This window comes from Penicillium chermesinum, assembly GCF_028974085.1.
Source record: "Penicillium chermesinum strain IBT 19713 chromosome Unknown utg000005l:1.0-4115287.0:1.0-4118363.0, whole genome shotgun sequence".
Lineage (NCBI taxonomy): Eukaryota > Fungi > Ascomycota > Eurotiomycetes > Eurotiales > Aspergillaceae > Penicillium > Penicillium chermesinum.
The window spans coordinates 2,721,511-2,735,948 of NW_026695315.1; the positions used below are offsets into that span (position 1 = coordinate 2,721,511).

At 49.9% G+C, this 14,438-nt stretch overlaps 5 protein-coding genes across 5 annotated transcripts; 2 read left to right on the forward strand and 3 right to left on the reverse strand.

Moving 5' to 3' along the window:
• Positions 1-2,604: 2,604 nt before the first annotated feature.
• On the reverse strand, positions 2,605-2,808 carry N7468_007184 (uncharacterized protein; the record flags this gene model as incomplete). Its single annotated transcript, XM_058476480.1, has 1 exon — positions 2,605-2,808. One exon carries the CDS (start codon positions 2,806-2,808, stop codon positions 2,605-2,607), a length of 204 nt encoding a protein of 67 aa, XP_058329370.1.
• Positions 2,809-5,158: 2,350 nt separating this feature from the next.
• On the forward strand, positions 5,159-5,683 carry N7468_007185 (uncharacterized protein; the record flags this gene model as incomplete). The annotated part of the gene is made up of 1 exon (XM_058476481.1): positions 5,159-5,683. One exon carries the CDS (start codon positions 5,159-5,161, stop codon positions 5,681-5,683), a length of 525 nt encoding a protein of 174 aa, XP_058329371.1.
• Positions 5,684-5,904: 221 nt separating this feature from the next.
• N7468_007186 (ATP-binding mismatch repair protein PMS1) lies at positions 5,905-9,154 on the reverse strand (the record flags this gene model as incomplete). The annotated part of the gene is made up of 5 exons (XM_058476482.1): positions 5,905-8,352; positions 8,424-8,767; positions 8,833-8,919; positions 8,975-9,071; positions 9,122-9,154. The coding sequence occupies 5 exons, from the start codon at positions 9,152-9,154 to the stop codon at positions 5,905-5,907; spliced, it is 3,009 nt and encodes a 1,002-aa protein (XP_058329372.1).
• A 636-nt stretch (positions 9,155-9,790) lies between these two features.
• Positions 9,791-11,155, reverse strand: N7468_007187 (serine incorporator domain-containing protein; the record flags this gene model as incomplete). The annotated part of the gene is made up of 4 exons (XM_058476483.1): positions 9,791-10,273; positions 10,326-10,914; positions 10,965-11,044; positions 11,105-11,155. The coding sequence occupies 4 exons, from the start codon at positions 11,153-11,155 to the stop codon at positions 9,791-9,793; spliced, it is 1,203 nt and encodes a 400-aa protein (XP_058329373.1).
• A 795-nt stretch (positions 11,156-11,950) lies between these two features.
• On the forward strand, positions 11,951-13,780 carry N7468_007188 (uncharacterized protein; the record flags this gene model as incomplete). Its single annotated transcript, XM_058476484.1, has 6 exons — positions 11,951-12,031; positions 12,091-12,162; positions 12,217-12,349; positions 12,431-12,535; positions 12,593-12,982; positions 13,047-13,780. 6 exons carry the CDS (start codon positions 11,951-11,953, stop codon positions 13,778-13,780), a joined length of 1,515 nt encoding a protein of 504 aa, XP_058329374.1.
• Positions 13,781-14,438: the final 658 nt, after the last annotated feature.

Consider the following 14,438-nt stretch of genomic DNA (forward strand, 5'->3'; position numbering starts at 1 on the left):
TATATCGTGTAAAGTTGAAGACATCACGGTTCACATTATTATCAGGTAAAGTCAGTCCTGTACAAGTTCAATTTTCGAACGACTTCTACCATTGTTAGGCACTCTGGTTCAAACACCACATCATTAGAGAAACATGATGTTTACATTTCTTTCCGAGAGCTTAGAACCTAACACTTTCAGTGAAAACACCCTAGCATAGTAGAAGGCTTCATTCACAGGGATGCTAACAGCGCCTTTTACCTCTATTAATTTCCTTGGCCATGCTTGAAAGCACGAGTGCTGAATTTGGCACATCATCGCACTAACTTCAACATGCCCACGAAGACAAGGCATCGTCCCGATGCGCTAAAAGAAGCTCGTTGCCTCGAGAAGGTCAGCTTGCTTTGGCGTAAGATTTAACGTCTCTTGTGGGCCTTTGTGACCCTATTTGCGCTTGTCGTTATGACATGGTCGGCTTCCTCACCGGGGTAACATAGATAGCCTATAGTGCCAGCGGTCGAGGTTGTGTTTCCTTTGTCGTTCTTCTTGTCGAAATAACCCAGCTTATAGAAATTTATCTCGACGCTTGCTGGGCTGTTATGTAAGGCCTTGAGGCTTGCTAATATAACGAGGTCGTTGTGAATTGGCTTAGTGACGGCAGATAGGGCGGTTGCTATCCTTGGACCGAGTTGCGCCGCTGTAAGTCTGTCCTCTATCCTCTTCTATGTCGCTAACGCATTCTCGCAGCGCTCTGCGACGGCCTGTATGTCTCTTCGAATGCTTGCTGCGAGGTTGAGGTCTTTTGCGAGAGCTGGGAATTGTGTCTTGCCCGCCGCAGGGATAGCGGCGGATACCCCCCGAAGCTCGTCGACTAGGCCCTTCAGTACTGGATTTATCTCCTGAAGAAGCTCTATAGCAAGCTCTTGGGGAGGGTGGCTAACTGTAGGGGCTTTTCTGGTAAAAGCTGGATGGTCGATGATACACGCGAAGGAACGTTTACTGTTCTCACAAGTTAAGCTAAGATCGAATATCCTCATGGTAACCCGGTCAAAACGTGCTTTACAGCTTGGCTATCCCGTTCACTCGGGAGTAGGGCCTCAGTTGAGGTGGCTGCGTCTGTAATTGCAACTCTGTGGTGACTTTCTTGGCCGTTTCGTCGTGATAAATACGCGTGATAGTCTGGTGTGTGGCAACGAATCATGCTGGCGCGAAGGATTGGTCCCAACAACCAGTCTCGCCCTGCGGGTCTTCGATCGTGGCGTTATTCTTTACGTTTGCCAGTGTGCCATACGATTCGAGGCCTCGAGAACCGGCTAAGATGTAGTAGCCACGGTAAAGTGCGACGCATGGGACAAACAACCTTGGCGATATCCGCCTTACCCTCCCCATCGCTAGCATTACCGCCGGGCTAAGGCGCCGATGGGAATATTTCGCTGTATCAATCTTTCCCCGCTTGGTGTATGGTAAATCGGGAGTAAGGAAGAGTGGTCAAATGGTGGTAGAGCCATAATACCAGGAAATTTTGTATCGAGTCTTTAACATGCCTCTGATTGAACACGAAGAGGTTGCTCGTAGTGACCCAGTCTCCAGATCTCCACGGTACCCGTTACAGGGCTAGACTGTCTTGATATATTTTGATTGATCAGAGAATCACAGCCTGAACGACCGGGGTCACTTTCTCTGAGAAGGAGTTCTCAGTTTGTAGTAAGTCTGTTCCATGGCCCGGACTAGCTAACTTCAAAGGCGTTGTTAGCTGGGAGCTCTGATGGAGGTTGAGACGGAAAAAGAAGCCTATTGCTTCAAAGTTTGCTGTATGGAGGATAAAGACAGATTGGCAGACGAGCCGACGTTTATATCAAGGGAAAAGTACTCAGGTGCCACGGATTCCAGCTAGAGGGTGTACTATATAAGGCGTACCTGGGTGTATCCGCGCATGAAGCGCGGATATGGTAGTCTTTTGGTTTAGTTGATTGAATATTAGCCCAGGGATGTTTCCTTCACATCAGGCTAGCCGCTAAGGCCAGCCTCAACTCATCGACCCATAGAGTGTACAAGTCAGGGTCATATAGAGTTGTATTGTTGACCTCCCATAGGCATCCCGGATGGCAATAATCGGGCTTGGGTATCCCAGCTTGTCTTTTCAAGGTCAGTATTTAGAGAGGGACCAAAGCCATTGAAGAGCGAAGAGCGAGTCGTTTACCTTGTCTTGTTTTTTGTCAATCACCATGAACACTTACATCCCCATGGAAGTGGTACCTCTATGAGGAGATATTCACGCTCGCCACCACTTGCCCTTGTAGTGCACAACACTTTTGTATTGCGACGCAGATGACCTTCCTTTTACAATGCCATCTGAAACTGCTTCCAGATTTTCACTTGACAACGGATTATCTGGATAATCTCCCCTTTGCAGGCTCGTAAGTTGCTCTTGTTGGCTCTGCCATGTCCCCCAGATTCTGAGGTAGCGTCTCCTGAATAGGTCGTCCGCTTGTATGGCACATTCAGCGCTAATCTACTGCCCACGGTGAGCAAACACTGCTTGGTAGCGGACGTCGTCTGGATGGACACGCCATTTGTAGAAAAACTTTGCAGCGTGGACTATCGTAATAAGACTTTTACCTGCTGTCAATACGAGTATGTCGTCTTGTGTAGGAGGAGGTACTGAGTAGGCACGAGCGCTGTGTTGAATGCGCGCATGATGTCAAACACAGGGAGTCCTTTTTGAGATTCCAGGCCGGACCTGTCAATGACAAGTTTGCCACGCTCCCCAAGTTTGTAGACCACAAAAACTGGGTGAGCGGACGGTGTATGATTGGTTGCCCAGACCATCTTTCCTTCCTCGTGTAGTTTGTCAATGACCTGGTCTTTATAACAGCATAGGGTTTTCGGAGGATGTGTTTTCACCAATACTCCTATCTAACTCCACCATGAAGAACATCCTCTTCCTAGACTTTTTGCGGGTCTTTTTTGTCGCCGGCTTGTCTATTTGGTCATTTCTGTTGGCCGGCTCTGGAACAGGAGGATAGAATTGCCTTCTATTGTCATTGCTGGGGCCACCTGCTGTCTCTGTCGCCTGTTGGACTCCTTCCGTGATTCACTTTTATGCTGACGCAATTCGATCCGTAGATGAGAGCAATGCCAGGGAGCGCTCGGAAATTGTATTGCTCCCACGTCATAGATATCTTTTAGATGGCTTCGGCCTGGTCAAAGGGGTTTCCATCACCGTCCATTGAACATAATAGCCCTTGTAGGCAGCAGCCCATGGTATAGGTTATTGCACCAGAAGGTTGGCAGCATACTGTCCTCAGCAGCAAGACGTAGCGTGACTTCTGATTCATACGCTGCCCCTTTGTCCATCGGCCTGTGAATGTCAGATTGTTGTCGCTGATATTTTCTTGCGGGGAAATATGTATTCCCAGCTATGGGTCGGATAATAAGATCCTGTCCCTTTCTGAAGTAACAGCTTTATGTAGTAATCCGCAAAATGGGTAAACCTCGACTTGAAAAGCCCGCTAAGCTAGCTAGCCAATGGGAAGAAAAAATACGGCCTGGGTATCCTGAAGACAATGATCAAGGGATACGTGTTTATAGGCCAGTTTCTTGGACACTATCCAATTCAAGCTTCTCCATCGTATGCAGTTGGACTGCGAAACCTTCACATAAGGTGTACTGAAACGGCAAAAACTGTTGTATAGTTGTCTGTCGCAGCAAAAGCAGAGGGGCGTCATTTGAGGACGTATGCGTCAGGTCGAGGCCGGGCGAGTGTGGTGAGAATTGCGTAAGGAAAGATTCAACCCCAACCCTATACGAAACGTCAAATCTCAGCCTAGCCACCTTACACAGCTGAAAATATGCAATTTTCCAGTCCCACCCGTTCCCTATTGTGGGAACGGTCGGTAGTAGATCATTACTGATCACGATTCTTGATGACCGGATTGATTCTGCAGGCGAAAAGACAGCTTTGACAATACTTTATTCCAACGTGCGGATCTGGGGATCGATAAACTGTGATCGCTGAAGAATATTGATGGTGAGAGGAGACCGGTATATCCACATTTACGTGGTGGCTCACTCGAGAGTCTTCCCCGATTCCCAGGAGCCAAGAAGCAATATAGGCATGCTCAATCCATCGTTCATTAAACCCTTCTATCGGCCTTGTCCATTAATGAGGTTCCCTGAGATGATGGATCACACCTTCAAGCAAGTTAGACTTGAGAGCAGTCTCCACGAGATCTTGAACTCACCCATGTAGCACAAATTATTGAGTCACATTCCCTTCTGAAAAAGATCCAATGCCAGCAAATCCGTGTATTCGAACAGTTCTAACACTCTAAATCGACACTGAGCTGATCACTGGCCGCTCAGCTTCAAGCCATTATGAGAGCGAAATCAACACGAAGGACTTGATTGAAAGCCTGAGACAAGGAGTTATTAAGAGATGAGAAAAAAAAATTGCGATAGCAGGGGTTGCGTACTGCTATTAGGATGCGTCAGTTAAGTCAGGCTTCAGCTGGGGGCTCGGAGGATTCCAAGAGCGTCCTTACCTTCCAATTTTACACCGCTGTGGTGATACTTGCAAAGGAAAGAATATACACGTAAGCTTAAGAGCCCTAGCTTGGCTCCTTTTGATGCATCAGTGGCCTTAAGCCAGGGTAATGACGACGATATATCCGTACTACTGGATCATGAGTTTTGAGACCACAGCAGAATTCTATTTTTAACCTTGGAATACTTTTTGGCGGATACTAAAGCAATTCATTTGATCCAGGAGTCGATCAGACAGTATTTGGGGTCACGGTAAGCAGGTAAATATTTCCGTGGGCAGAAGACTCCAAATTCACCCCATCTTGAGCAGCCCTCCGGCCTAAATATATAAATAACAACCAACCACAATTTAAAGGTATAGAAACGGATCTCAGGTGGTCCTTCAAAGTCCTACACTAAGGGGACATTCTCAACTAGGCCTAGGAAATATTCAGCAGGATGCAGGCAGCTACTGACAGCGCATCAACGCCAAGTGGGGGGGGCAACTGCAGATCGACTCCGCAGCGATATCTCATGCAGATGAACACCGTGCCACCAGCACAAACAACGACCTCCCAATAAGCCAGAGAATAGCAAAGGAAGGAATAACAGAAGAGAAAAACATACTCTCCATAATAAGCCTCCTCCCCGCACCATGACAGACCCCTCACCACGATCCCCACCCGGTCCAAGCACCGAGCCCCAACCCCCCACATCCTCAGAGCAGCAGAAGAAAGAAGCCCTCGCAGCCTTCACCGCAACCCTCCACTCCGTGGGCACAAATCTCGAAGCGCCGCTCCGCGACCGCGCGGCCGTGATTAACGAGAATGCCCGCGCGCTCGCAAAACAGGAGGCCGAGCTCGCGGAGAGCGGGCAGAAACTCGCGAAGCAGAATGCGCAGTGGGAGAAGATTACGGATGACACGCGCGCAGGGTTAAAGGAGATTGGTGATGTTCAGAACTGGGCGGAGATGATCGAGCGGGACTTGCAGGTTCTGGAGGAGATGATGGATGGGGTGGAGGCGGATCAGGAGGAGGAAGACCGGCGGGAGAGACAGGAGAGGGAGGAGAGGGCGAATGCGATGGAGGTGGATGGACATGAGCGTGCAAACGGGGATGGGATGAATCAGGATGTGGATGGGAAGAAGACGAGTGGGAAGAGTTGGCTGCGCTGGTGGTGATATATTGGGATAATAATACTGGGATAGTTTCGTGCCTTGAATGATTTATGACTTTGCAGGTGATGGACGTGATAGTATACCTGTTTCTGTGGAAAGTTTCTTTTCTATCTTTTGAGTTGTAGTAGCTTTCTTCTTTTGTGGGTCCTTCATTGCATCTGACGAGGTAATGAGAGTGATATATACAGTGCAAGATAAGAGTAGTCTTCTGACAGTCTTCCGTATCATGAATCAGATTCTTCGTCCTTTTCACCCTCGAGAAAGCGCTTCCATACATCCAAGCCCACTGGCTGGGCTTCATCTGTATCAATCTCCACATCCGGATGAAGCTCCTCGTACTCATCCCAGGCTTCCGACTGTCCAAGACTAATCAGGTGTCGCATGGTTGGCCGGCCATGCGGACAGTTCCATGGTTTATCAATAGTTCCCATGTTGTGCACGACACGCTGCATCTGACGGGTTGTCAAGGTCTTCCCAATCATGATACTCGACCGACAGGCCCGCATGGCAAACATCTTTCGCACCTTACTCGGCCTAGGCACAGAGGCACCGTTTGTAACAGGGGCTTCGGAAAGGAGGACGATGAGTTCTTCGAGGTCACGAGAACCAAAGACTACCTCTTTGCTAAGAGGGAGTGAAACAAGTTGACATCGTCGTCCGATAGGCTCATCGCCGCTCTCGTCCACTGTTACTATGAAGCCGTTCTTCTCCAGCGCCGCTCGATTCTCGATGACGATTTCTTCTTCGACGGCAGTCAAGTCAAGACGCTGTGGGCGGACAAGTCGCTGATGCTGGACGGCCGTCTCCGCTTGAAGGCGCTCAAAGTTGAACTTTTCGTCGGATGCATGCTGGTCGATAATAAAAAGCTCGTCGTGGTCCCCACCCGGTCGAACGGCGAGGATGAAGCCAAGATTGAACTGTCCGACAATTCGCATGCGCGCGAAGTCTGCTTTGCTGACAGTCAGTGACAGGCGATCTTCAACCGTCTTCTCGTCACCCGGAGCAAGCTCCTGCGGCTGAGATGAAGTGGGTTGCGAAGTGAGCGATTTTCGCAGCTGGGTGATTTGAGACTGGAGCCGAGAAACCGAGGCATCGATGGTGCCAATGAGATTGACTGTCGTGTCACGATGTATGGCACCCTTGTTCATCTTATTTGCACGAGCGGTACTGTTCTCGTCTGAAACCACTGCTGTCTCTTCTGCTTGATGGATGAGGCGCTGAACCATCTTGTCCTCTCGAGCTTTCTTTTCTTCCTCCGTTTCCCCATTGTTTTCCGTGTGAGACTCATCAACAGAGTTCACTTCATTTTCCAATGGCCGAGGCGACGCAGTTTCCAGGGGAACATATTCCCCGTCCTCGGGTGCAAGATCTTCAGCTTCTCCGATATCATCTGCTGATTCTTCAATTTCTGCTTCAACTGAAGCGTCTTCCTCGGAATACTCTTCGGCAACATCATCCACTAGTTCATCTTCTTCATCAACCTCTGTGTCGCCCCCGTCTGCTTGCGTCCCAGGGGCGGCAAAGGCCTTCATATGATCTCCAAAAATGCCAGGACGAGAAGGCTTGTGGATCTTCCGTTTACTTTGCCGAGGCTCTTTAGCAGCTGAACCAAAGTCTGAGCGTCTTTTCCGCGGATGACCACTGCCAACCATGGACGTCACCACACGATCCCCAATGGTAATTGTGGCCATCTCGGCAGGGAGTCGCCGAGGTCGCATACGGTCAAATGCATTCTGAACCACATTTGGAGTTTCCTCCTCTGTCTCCGCCATAGGGTTCGTGCTTATATCTAGTGCCTGAGATGAATGCTCCAGCATTTCATCTTCCGGCCCAGCATTGGGCTGAGGTGGATCGGGATTATCAGGTGTATCTCGAGCTTCAGGTTCAGCTCTAGGAGAGGAAGGCCGCTCTTCTTCCAGAATCGGAGAAATAACCCTACTAGGTGGCTTGGGCTGTCGTCCTGTCTCCCATGCAGGTTTCGTAGGGGTGGAAGGGAAATTCGTGTCACTGGCACCCGCTTGCGGGCTCGAAACCCTCTGGATGAAGTTCTGGCCAGTCTGCTGAGTTTCAGGTATTTCAACGTCACTCCTGCTCTGCTCCCGCCTAGGTGTAGCAGGGGGTTCGTTCATATCCTGACTGGCTTGTTTTGCTGTTACAAAGCCAGGCAGGGCTCCCAAAGCCTGCTGCTTGGTCCCTGAGGCTTTAGAGCCTAGGATTTGAGACTGCGGCACCGTCTGGTCGGCGGCTTCAAACATCTGCGCAAGGGAGATTTTCAAAGACTCGATCATGGCACCAGCATCGTGCAGCATAATCGTCCGCTTGTCCGGTGACACATTCACATCGTAGGCACTCGTATCCATTTGTAAATCCGCAAATATAAATGGTGACTGAGACACGTTAAATGACTTATAGACGTCGTTGAAAGCTTTCGCTATCTGCGGCAGGGCGCAAGGCCGCGAGTTCACGAAGAACATCTGCCGATCTGGAGTTTGGCGCCCTTCGCCAAAAACAGGGCGCGATATATGGCCGCGAACGTGGATCCTGTTTGTCTGCTCCTCGCCGCTGACGCGTTGTGTGGGCATTGACGGCTTGAATTCCAGATCTAGATCCAGAGGGATCAACGCAGCCAGCGTCTTTGCACCGTAGATATTCGTAATGTTCTCTTTCGTTGTCTGGTTTCCGTTCGTCGAAAATACGACAACGTTTTTCGTCTGCCCACAGTGTTCCGGACGCTGAAACGTACACCGGTACTGATACAGGCATATGCATGCAGTAGGCTCAGGACTTTCCCATACTCTCGCTTTATGTTCTTTTCCAATTCGCGTCGACGGACGGGTAGTCTTTTGAAGATACCCGCGACCGATGCGGTTGTACCTCTCTGCCCTGCCACTATCTGTGTTTTGCGGAGTTTGCCGGACACCTCAAATTCGAGTCGGTTCGCGCGTGGCGCTTGATTAGCCTGGGCGGTCACAATTTGAAAGTCTGCGAGGGCGCAAAGGGACGAGAGGGCCTCCCCGCGGAAACCGAAAGTGTGGAGGCTCGCCAGGTCATCATAGGAGGAAAGTTTGGACGTATAGTGTTTCAGGGCTAGTGAGGGAATGTACATTAGTAACGCAGACTATATAGGTGAGGGCGGGTGGGTTGGAACTCACCGACGTTCTCGTAGTTTTCAGGGGATATCCCGCCACCATTATCTTGCACTTCGATCAGGTCCAGCCCGTTGTTTTTGAAGCGTATCTCTGCGGAGAATGTCAGTGACCAGGTTTGGGCTTAAGGGCTGTTTAGCATGAATACCAAGAGTGGTTGCGCCTGCATCGAGACTGTTCTCAACGAGTTCCTTCGCGACGGAGCAGAGATCGGTGATGACCTGTCCAGACTGGATTTGATGGACCTAATCAAGGTTGATTAGCAGGGCTCCTGCATTCAGCGATGCAGCCATACCGAGCGGGCCTCTATGGCCTTAATGGTCGCCATATTGCCATCGTGTCGAGAAAACGCGTCGCACTTTACGCGTGGGTGCCGAGATCAGCGGAGTAAGCTCCACCTCCCACCCCGGGGCCGATAAGAATTGATAGTCGAGCTTATCGCAAGAGGGTTCCGGGATCAATAAACAGTGACGACTGCTGATGTTTATGATGTCGATGTTGCTGAGGAGCTTGGGCAAAAATGGACTGGACCACCTGGTATCCAAATTGAATGTCATGTTAACTTCCTAGGAAAAGGCTAGGCCTAGTTCTTCAAGGGCCTTGCTACTAGTACGCATGATAGTCAAAATTTATGTTCAAATTAGATGTTCTTTCAATATAAAGAGTGCGATCGCTCAAAACGCCGAAAATCCATATAGCCATTCCCTTCTCAGCCGTAAGCCTTCAAACACCAAAGCGATCGGGCAAGATAACAGGGGCAAGCAGGGTCCACAAGTAGATGGCATAGCACACCCATGCACTGACGATCTTCACCCAGCTAGCCCAGTAGCTGCGGCCGACCGGTGCAAAGTCAACATTGGTGTCAACTTGCAGCCCTTGAGCCAGTAAGGTAGCGACCCAGGTTGTAGCAAGAAAGAAGATGATGTGGAACAGCGAGTAATTGTACTGAGTCGAGCCACGCTCATCATCCTTGCTGCTTGTTCTCAAAGTCGTCTTCGTCATCACTGTCATCATCCAGGGCACTAGCCGGGAGACTACCGCTCTCCACGGCTTGGCGCAGGGCTTCAGCGCGCATCTCACGGCGAGTGTTGGGGGGTTGCTGGGTGACAAGCCCGTGCTCATTGTCTTCAGTGCCCAGTTGGCTGTAGGCATGACCACCCTTGGAACCGAGCGCGATGCCCTGGGTCGCCGCACGGGTGGTAGTGTATGCGATCGTGGCCATGGTGACGATGGCCCCCAGGATGACAGTGACAGTTCTGGTTCCGCTAGAACGGATCAATGGATTGCAGTGGTTGTCATCGGGTTCCATCGAGACAGCAGAAAGAGTGAGATATGTGCAGTAGACAGTGACCATGGCAGCTTGCGCCAGCCCCGCACGTGGGTTAGATTCCTGTACAGCAGGCTGTACAGATATGAACGAAATGACCAAGAAGACGATGAGGTTGACCTAGGAACGTTAGCACATCCACAAGTATCTTTCTGGGTCCAGGGATACATACAGTGATAGCAGCCTGGTTCATCGAGCAACCGCTGTGAGCAAAGAAGATATACATCAAAACCGTCATGGTGATGGAAGCCAAGTACATGCCCAAGGTCGAGCCGATAAGCAATCCACGCCACAGGCCAGAGTCATTATCTTCAATTTTCTCTAAGCACAACTCAGCCCAGGAGTGCGCAAGATCCACCAGAAGGATCAAGCCCAAGAGCAAAAAGAGCATGGCGCAGAAGAAGGCAATGTAGTTGCCATAAATGAAGAAGAACGATTCGGGGATGAAGAAGGATACCACGACGAATGCCAGCCACAAAATGATCTTTGGACCCCAGAAGCCATTCTGAAGGGCAGCACGACTATCTCTCGAGTTCTTGACCCCGAGGAGCAAGACAGCAAGAATCAAGTGGAAGAGCCCGAGGCCGAAGTTGATGCGATGGACAGCGACCCAACCATGACATTCCTTGCCGTCGCAGCGAATTTCCATATAGTCGAGTGTTAAATGCTGTAATTTTTTCAATGCCCACGGCGTGAGCATGATCCACGAGACGATCGAATTGAGCAAGAGGATGAAGGCATAGGCGATTCGCGTTGCCATGCTAAGGAGGCTTCAGCATTTGTCACTAGCTAATATATGGCTCAAACATACCTGTTCTGGAATTTGCCGCATGCGCTACAGACTGCAGAGCAAGTGGCAGCACCACAACATGATGCGCCCATGGTAACGAGCTGTTTCAGGCATAATCATCAGCTCAACGTGCTTCGCGATCGAGGACCAACAGGTCTTACCGTGCCAACACTCGGCACCGCTAATAGCGGTAGGGACAGAAGAGCACCCATGGTGGGAAGGTAGGGTTGGTTTGCTTCACCGGAGAGAAGTTGAACCTATAACGAGCTGATAGCGCTTGGAGGGTAGGCGGAGTCGGCGGCATCAATGCTGCCTTCGTCATGGGCCCCATCATGTCACGTGGTATTTACATAAGCTAGTCATGATGGACACCTGAGGCCGCGAGAATTAAGGTACGAACTGCATGCTCGTGCTCTCGTATTTGGTTTATCATAGAAATTCGTTATCTTCCTGTAGACAGAAGCAGATACTGCTTGTAGGCTTTGGTCCACTCATGCAAGGCGTGCAAATGGGACAATCTAACAATACTCGCATAATGCCGTCATCTGTCTCCGCGATGGTGAAGAACTGTACTTGACAGTTCACGCCCCAGGGCGCCGAGTCCAGATCTGGTATGGTAGATAAACGAACCGAATTGTCCAGTAGACAATGCATCATAAAAGCGCCCCTCTTGATTTCCAGAAACTCGACGGGGGATTTGACCAGAATGCTTGGCGCGTCTCCGGGGGGGTCGCCCGACCGTCTCCGACTGTTGATCGCGATTACGACACTCCTGAAACTTCTCTCTTGGGCCCCCCCCCCGACTGGTGGCTTTCTTTCGAGTCTCCTCTTTCTAGTCACTCATTCTTCGATATTTATGTTTCTTTCCTTTTGCACTCGCTTCTTTCGCCCGTCCCTCTATTATACCCACCGATTGCACTCGGCTTTCGTCCCGCTCGTATCTCGTCCGATTATTCTCCCCCAATTAAAGAACCTTGGATAAATTGATAAGGAAATATAACCACGTAATGACCGGCTCCCTCAGCACCACCGCGCGAGTCACCTCCGTGGTCGCGGGCACTTTAGTTGCTCTGTCCTGCGGAACAAATGTGTGTGCTTCATGAAGTCTGGGCCCGCCTTCCGGACAACCTGGCTAATTCTTGGATAGTATGCGTATTCGGCATGGGCGCCACAATTTGCGGATCGCATGAAGCTCTCATCGACGGAGAGCAACCTCATTGTGAGTTCTGTGCTACCTGGATGGTCATACAAGCACCATATTGACAGTTTGCAGGGCGTAGCAGGAAATCTGGGAATGTACGGCATGGGAGTGCCCATGGGACTGTTGATTGATGGGCGGGGCCCACGACTGGTGACACTTATCGGATCTATACTATTGGCGTTGGGTTACTACCCAATTTATCTTGGTATGACTCCGTTGCTCTTTCCTTTTTCCTTTCTTTTCTTTTTATTTTGTGACAGTGACATACAAGCTAACCTGTGGCCAGCCTATGAACATGGACAAGGGTCAGTACATCTGGTATTTCTGTGCCTGTTTGCGTTTTTGACAGGTGCCGGTGGCTCTGCGGCCTTTGGCGCGGCCATCAAAGTTGGTAGGTGATAAGCATTCAATTGTGGAAATTACTGCAATGAGCTGACTTGCTGTATAGCTGCTTCGAACTTTGCTGACAGCCGCGGGACGGCGACAGCAGTCCCTCTTGCGGCATTTGGTCTCAGTGCATTGTTCTGGTCGAATGTTTCAAACCTGATCTTCAAAGACGATACCGGAGCATTCCTCTTTCTGATGGCCTGTGGTACCAGCGTTCTTACTCTTGTTTCCACCCCATTTCTCCGGATTCTACAATCCGAAACTTATTCTTCGGTTCCTGAAGGACCTACAGAACCATCCGACTCTAGACTAATGCGTCGCCGAAGTATTATAATTGAGCACCCAGATGGCTCCTATAGCTCGACAGCTCGCGCTAATGAGAGCTCAGCGCATGTCCGCTCCCATTCAATCGGTGGGAATAAAGAGAGTATCCGACGAGAGGGAATCCTTAGTATCGAAGCACAATGGCCGGCCATCCTTCGATACTTTGGATGACGACTACCTGCATGATATAGCTATCGAGGTCCACCACCCCGATATCCGCGGTCTCGCCATGCTCCGCCACGTTGAATTCTGGCAACTATTCCTGACTATGGCCCTTCTTTCCGGCATTGGTCTCATGACGATCAACAACATTGGAAACAGTGCTAAGGCTCTATGGGTATACTACGATGACAGCGCCAAGCCCAAGTTCATCCAGCAGCACCAGGTCATGCAGGTGTCAATTCTTTCGTTCGGAAACTTCCTGGGCCGACTTTCCAGTGGAATCGGCTCAGACATCCTTGTGAAGAAGCTCGGCATGTCTCGATTTTGGTGTCTGTTCGTTTCTGCTTCCGTCTTCACCCTTACTCAACTCGCCGGTGCCTCGATCTCAAACCCAAACACTCTCGTCGTCGTCTCAGTCTTCACAGGTATTGGATACGGGTTTTTGTTTGGTGTTTTCCCCTCGCTTACTGCGCATACATTCGGAATCGAGGGACTCTCCCAGAACTGGGGTGCCATGACCCTCGCGCCTGTCTTCAGCGGAAACATCTTTAATCTCCTTTATGGAACAGTATACGATCACCACTCGGTCATTGGAGCTGATGGCGAAGCTTCGTGTCCGGATGGTCTCCGCTGCTACCAGTCTGCATACTATTTCACTTTCTTCTCCGGCGTGGCTGGTATCCTGGTCTGTCTGTGGAGTATTTATCGCGAACGAAAGATTCATGGCTCCCAACGCAAGAAGTCGGATCATCAAATCGCATAGATAGGTTTGGAGCTTTCATTTCCTTTCCTTTCCTTTTCCTTTTTGCTTTTTAATCTAAAAGCGTGCTCTTGCTTGTGGATTTGCACATCAGGGCGCTCCTATTTCGATTTGTTCAAGTTTTTGTTATGTGGCACTTTATGATCAACTGCTGGCGGAAATTTTTGCTCATTTGGTGCATCGTTGGTACCGACGTCAACTGCGATTTTCTGTTTCCTTTCTAGACTCGAAACTCCAGGCATTCGCTTTAATTACTCTCTTTACTTGTTCTGTGGCCCCTGCAAGTTTCATTTATGTGTGACCTGTCACACTGGCCAGCAATGTTTCAGCTTGAAACTGTACGTGATCTCTAATACAAAATATAGACTATGCATATCAGTCCGTCATCCTACAGGTGCCACCCGCAGTAGTATGAACTTAGGATGGAGCGCCACAATCTCATGCCATTGCACATTAGATTACAGCGAGTAGAAGGCGTTGAAAGTCAGTCGGACTATTATTAGTAAATTGTTGAACATTTTCATTTTTAGACTCGATGCTCTGACTGGATGACCTGTCAACGCGCCGATCGATCGAGCCTGATTCTCTATCGAGGCAACTAGCAGTTCAAGCAAAATGACCAGAGGATTCGCCCATCTTTCGCGATAGGAAGTCGTAACCC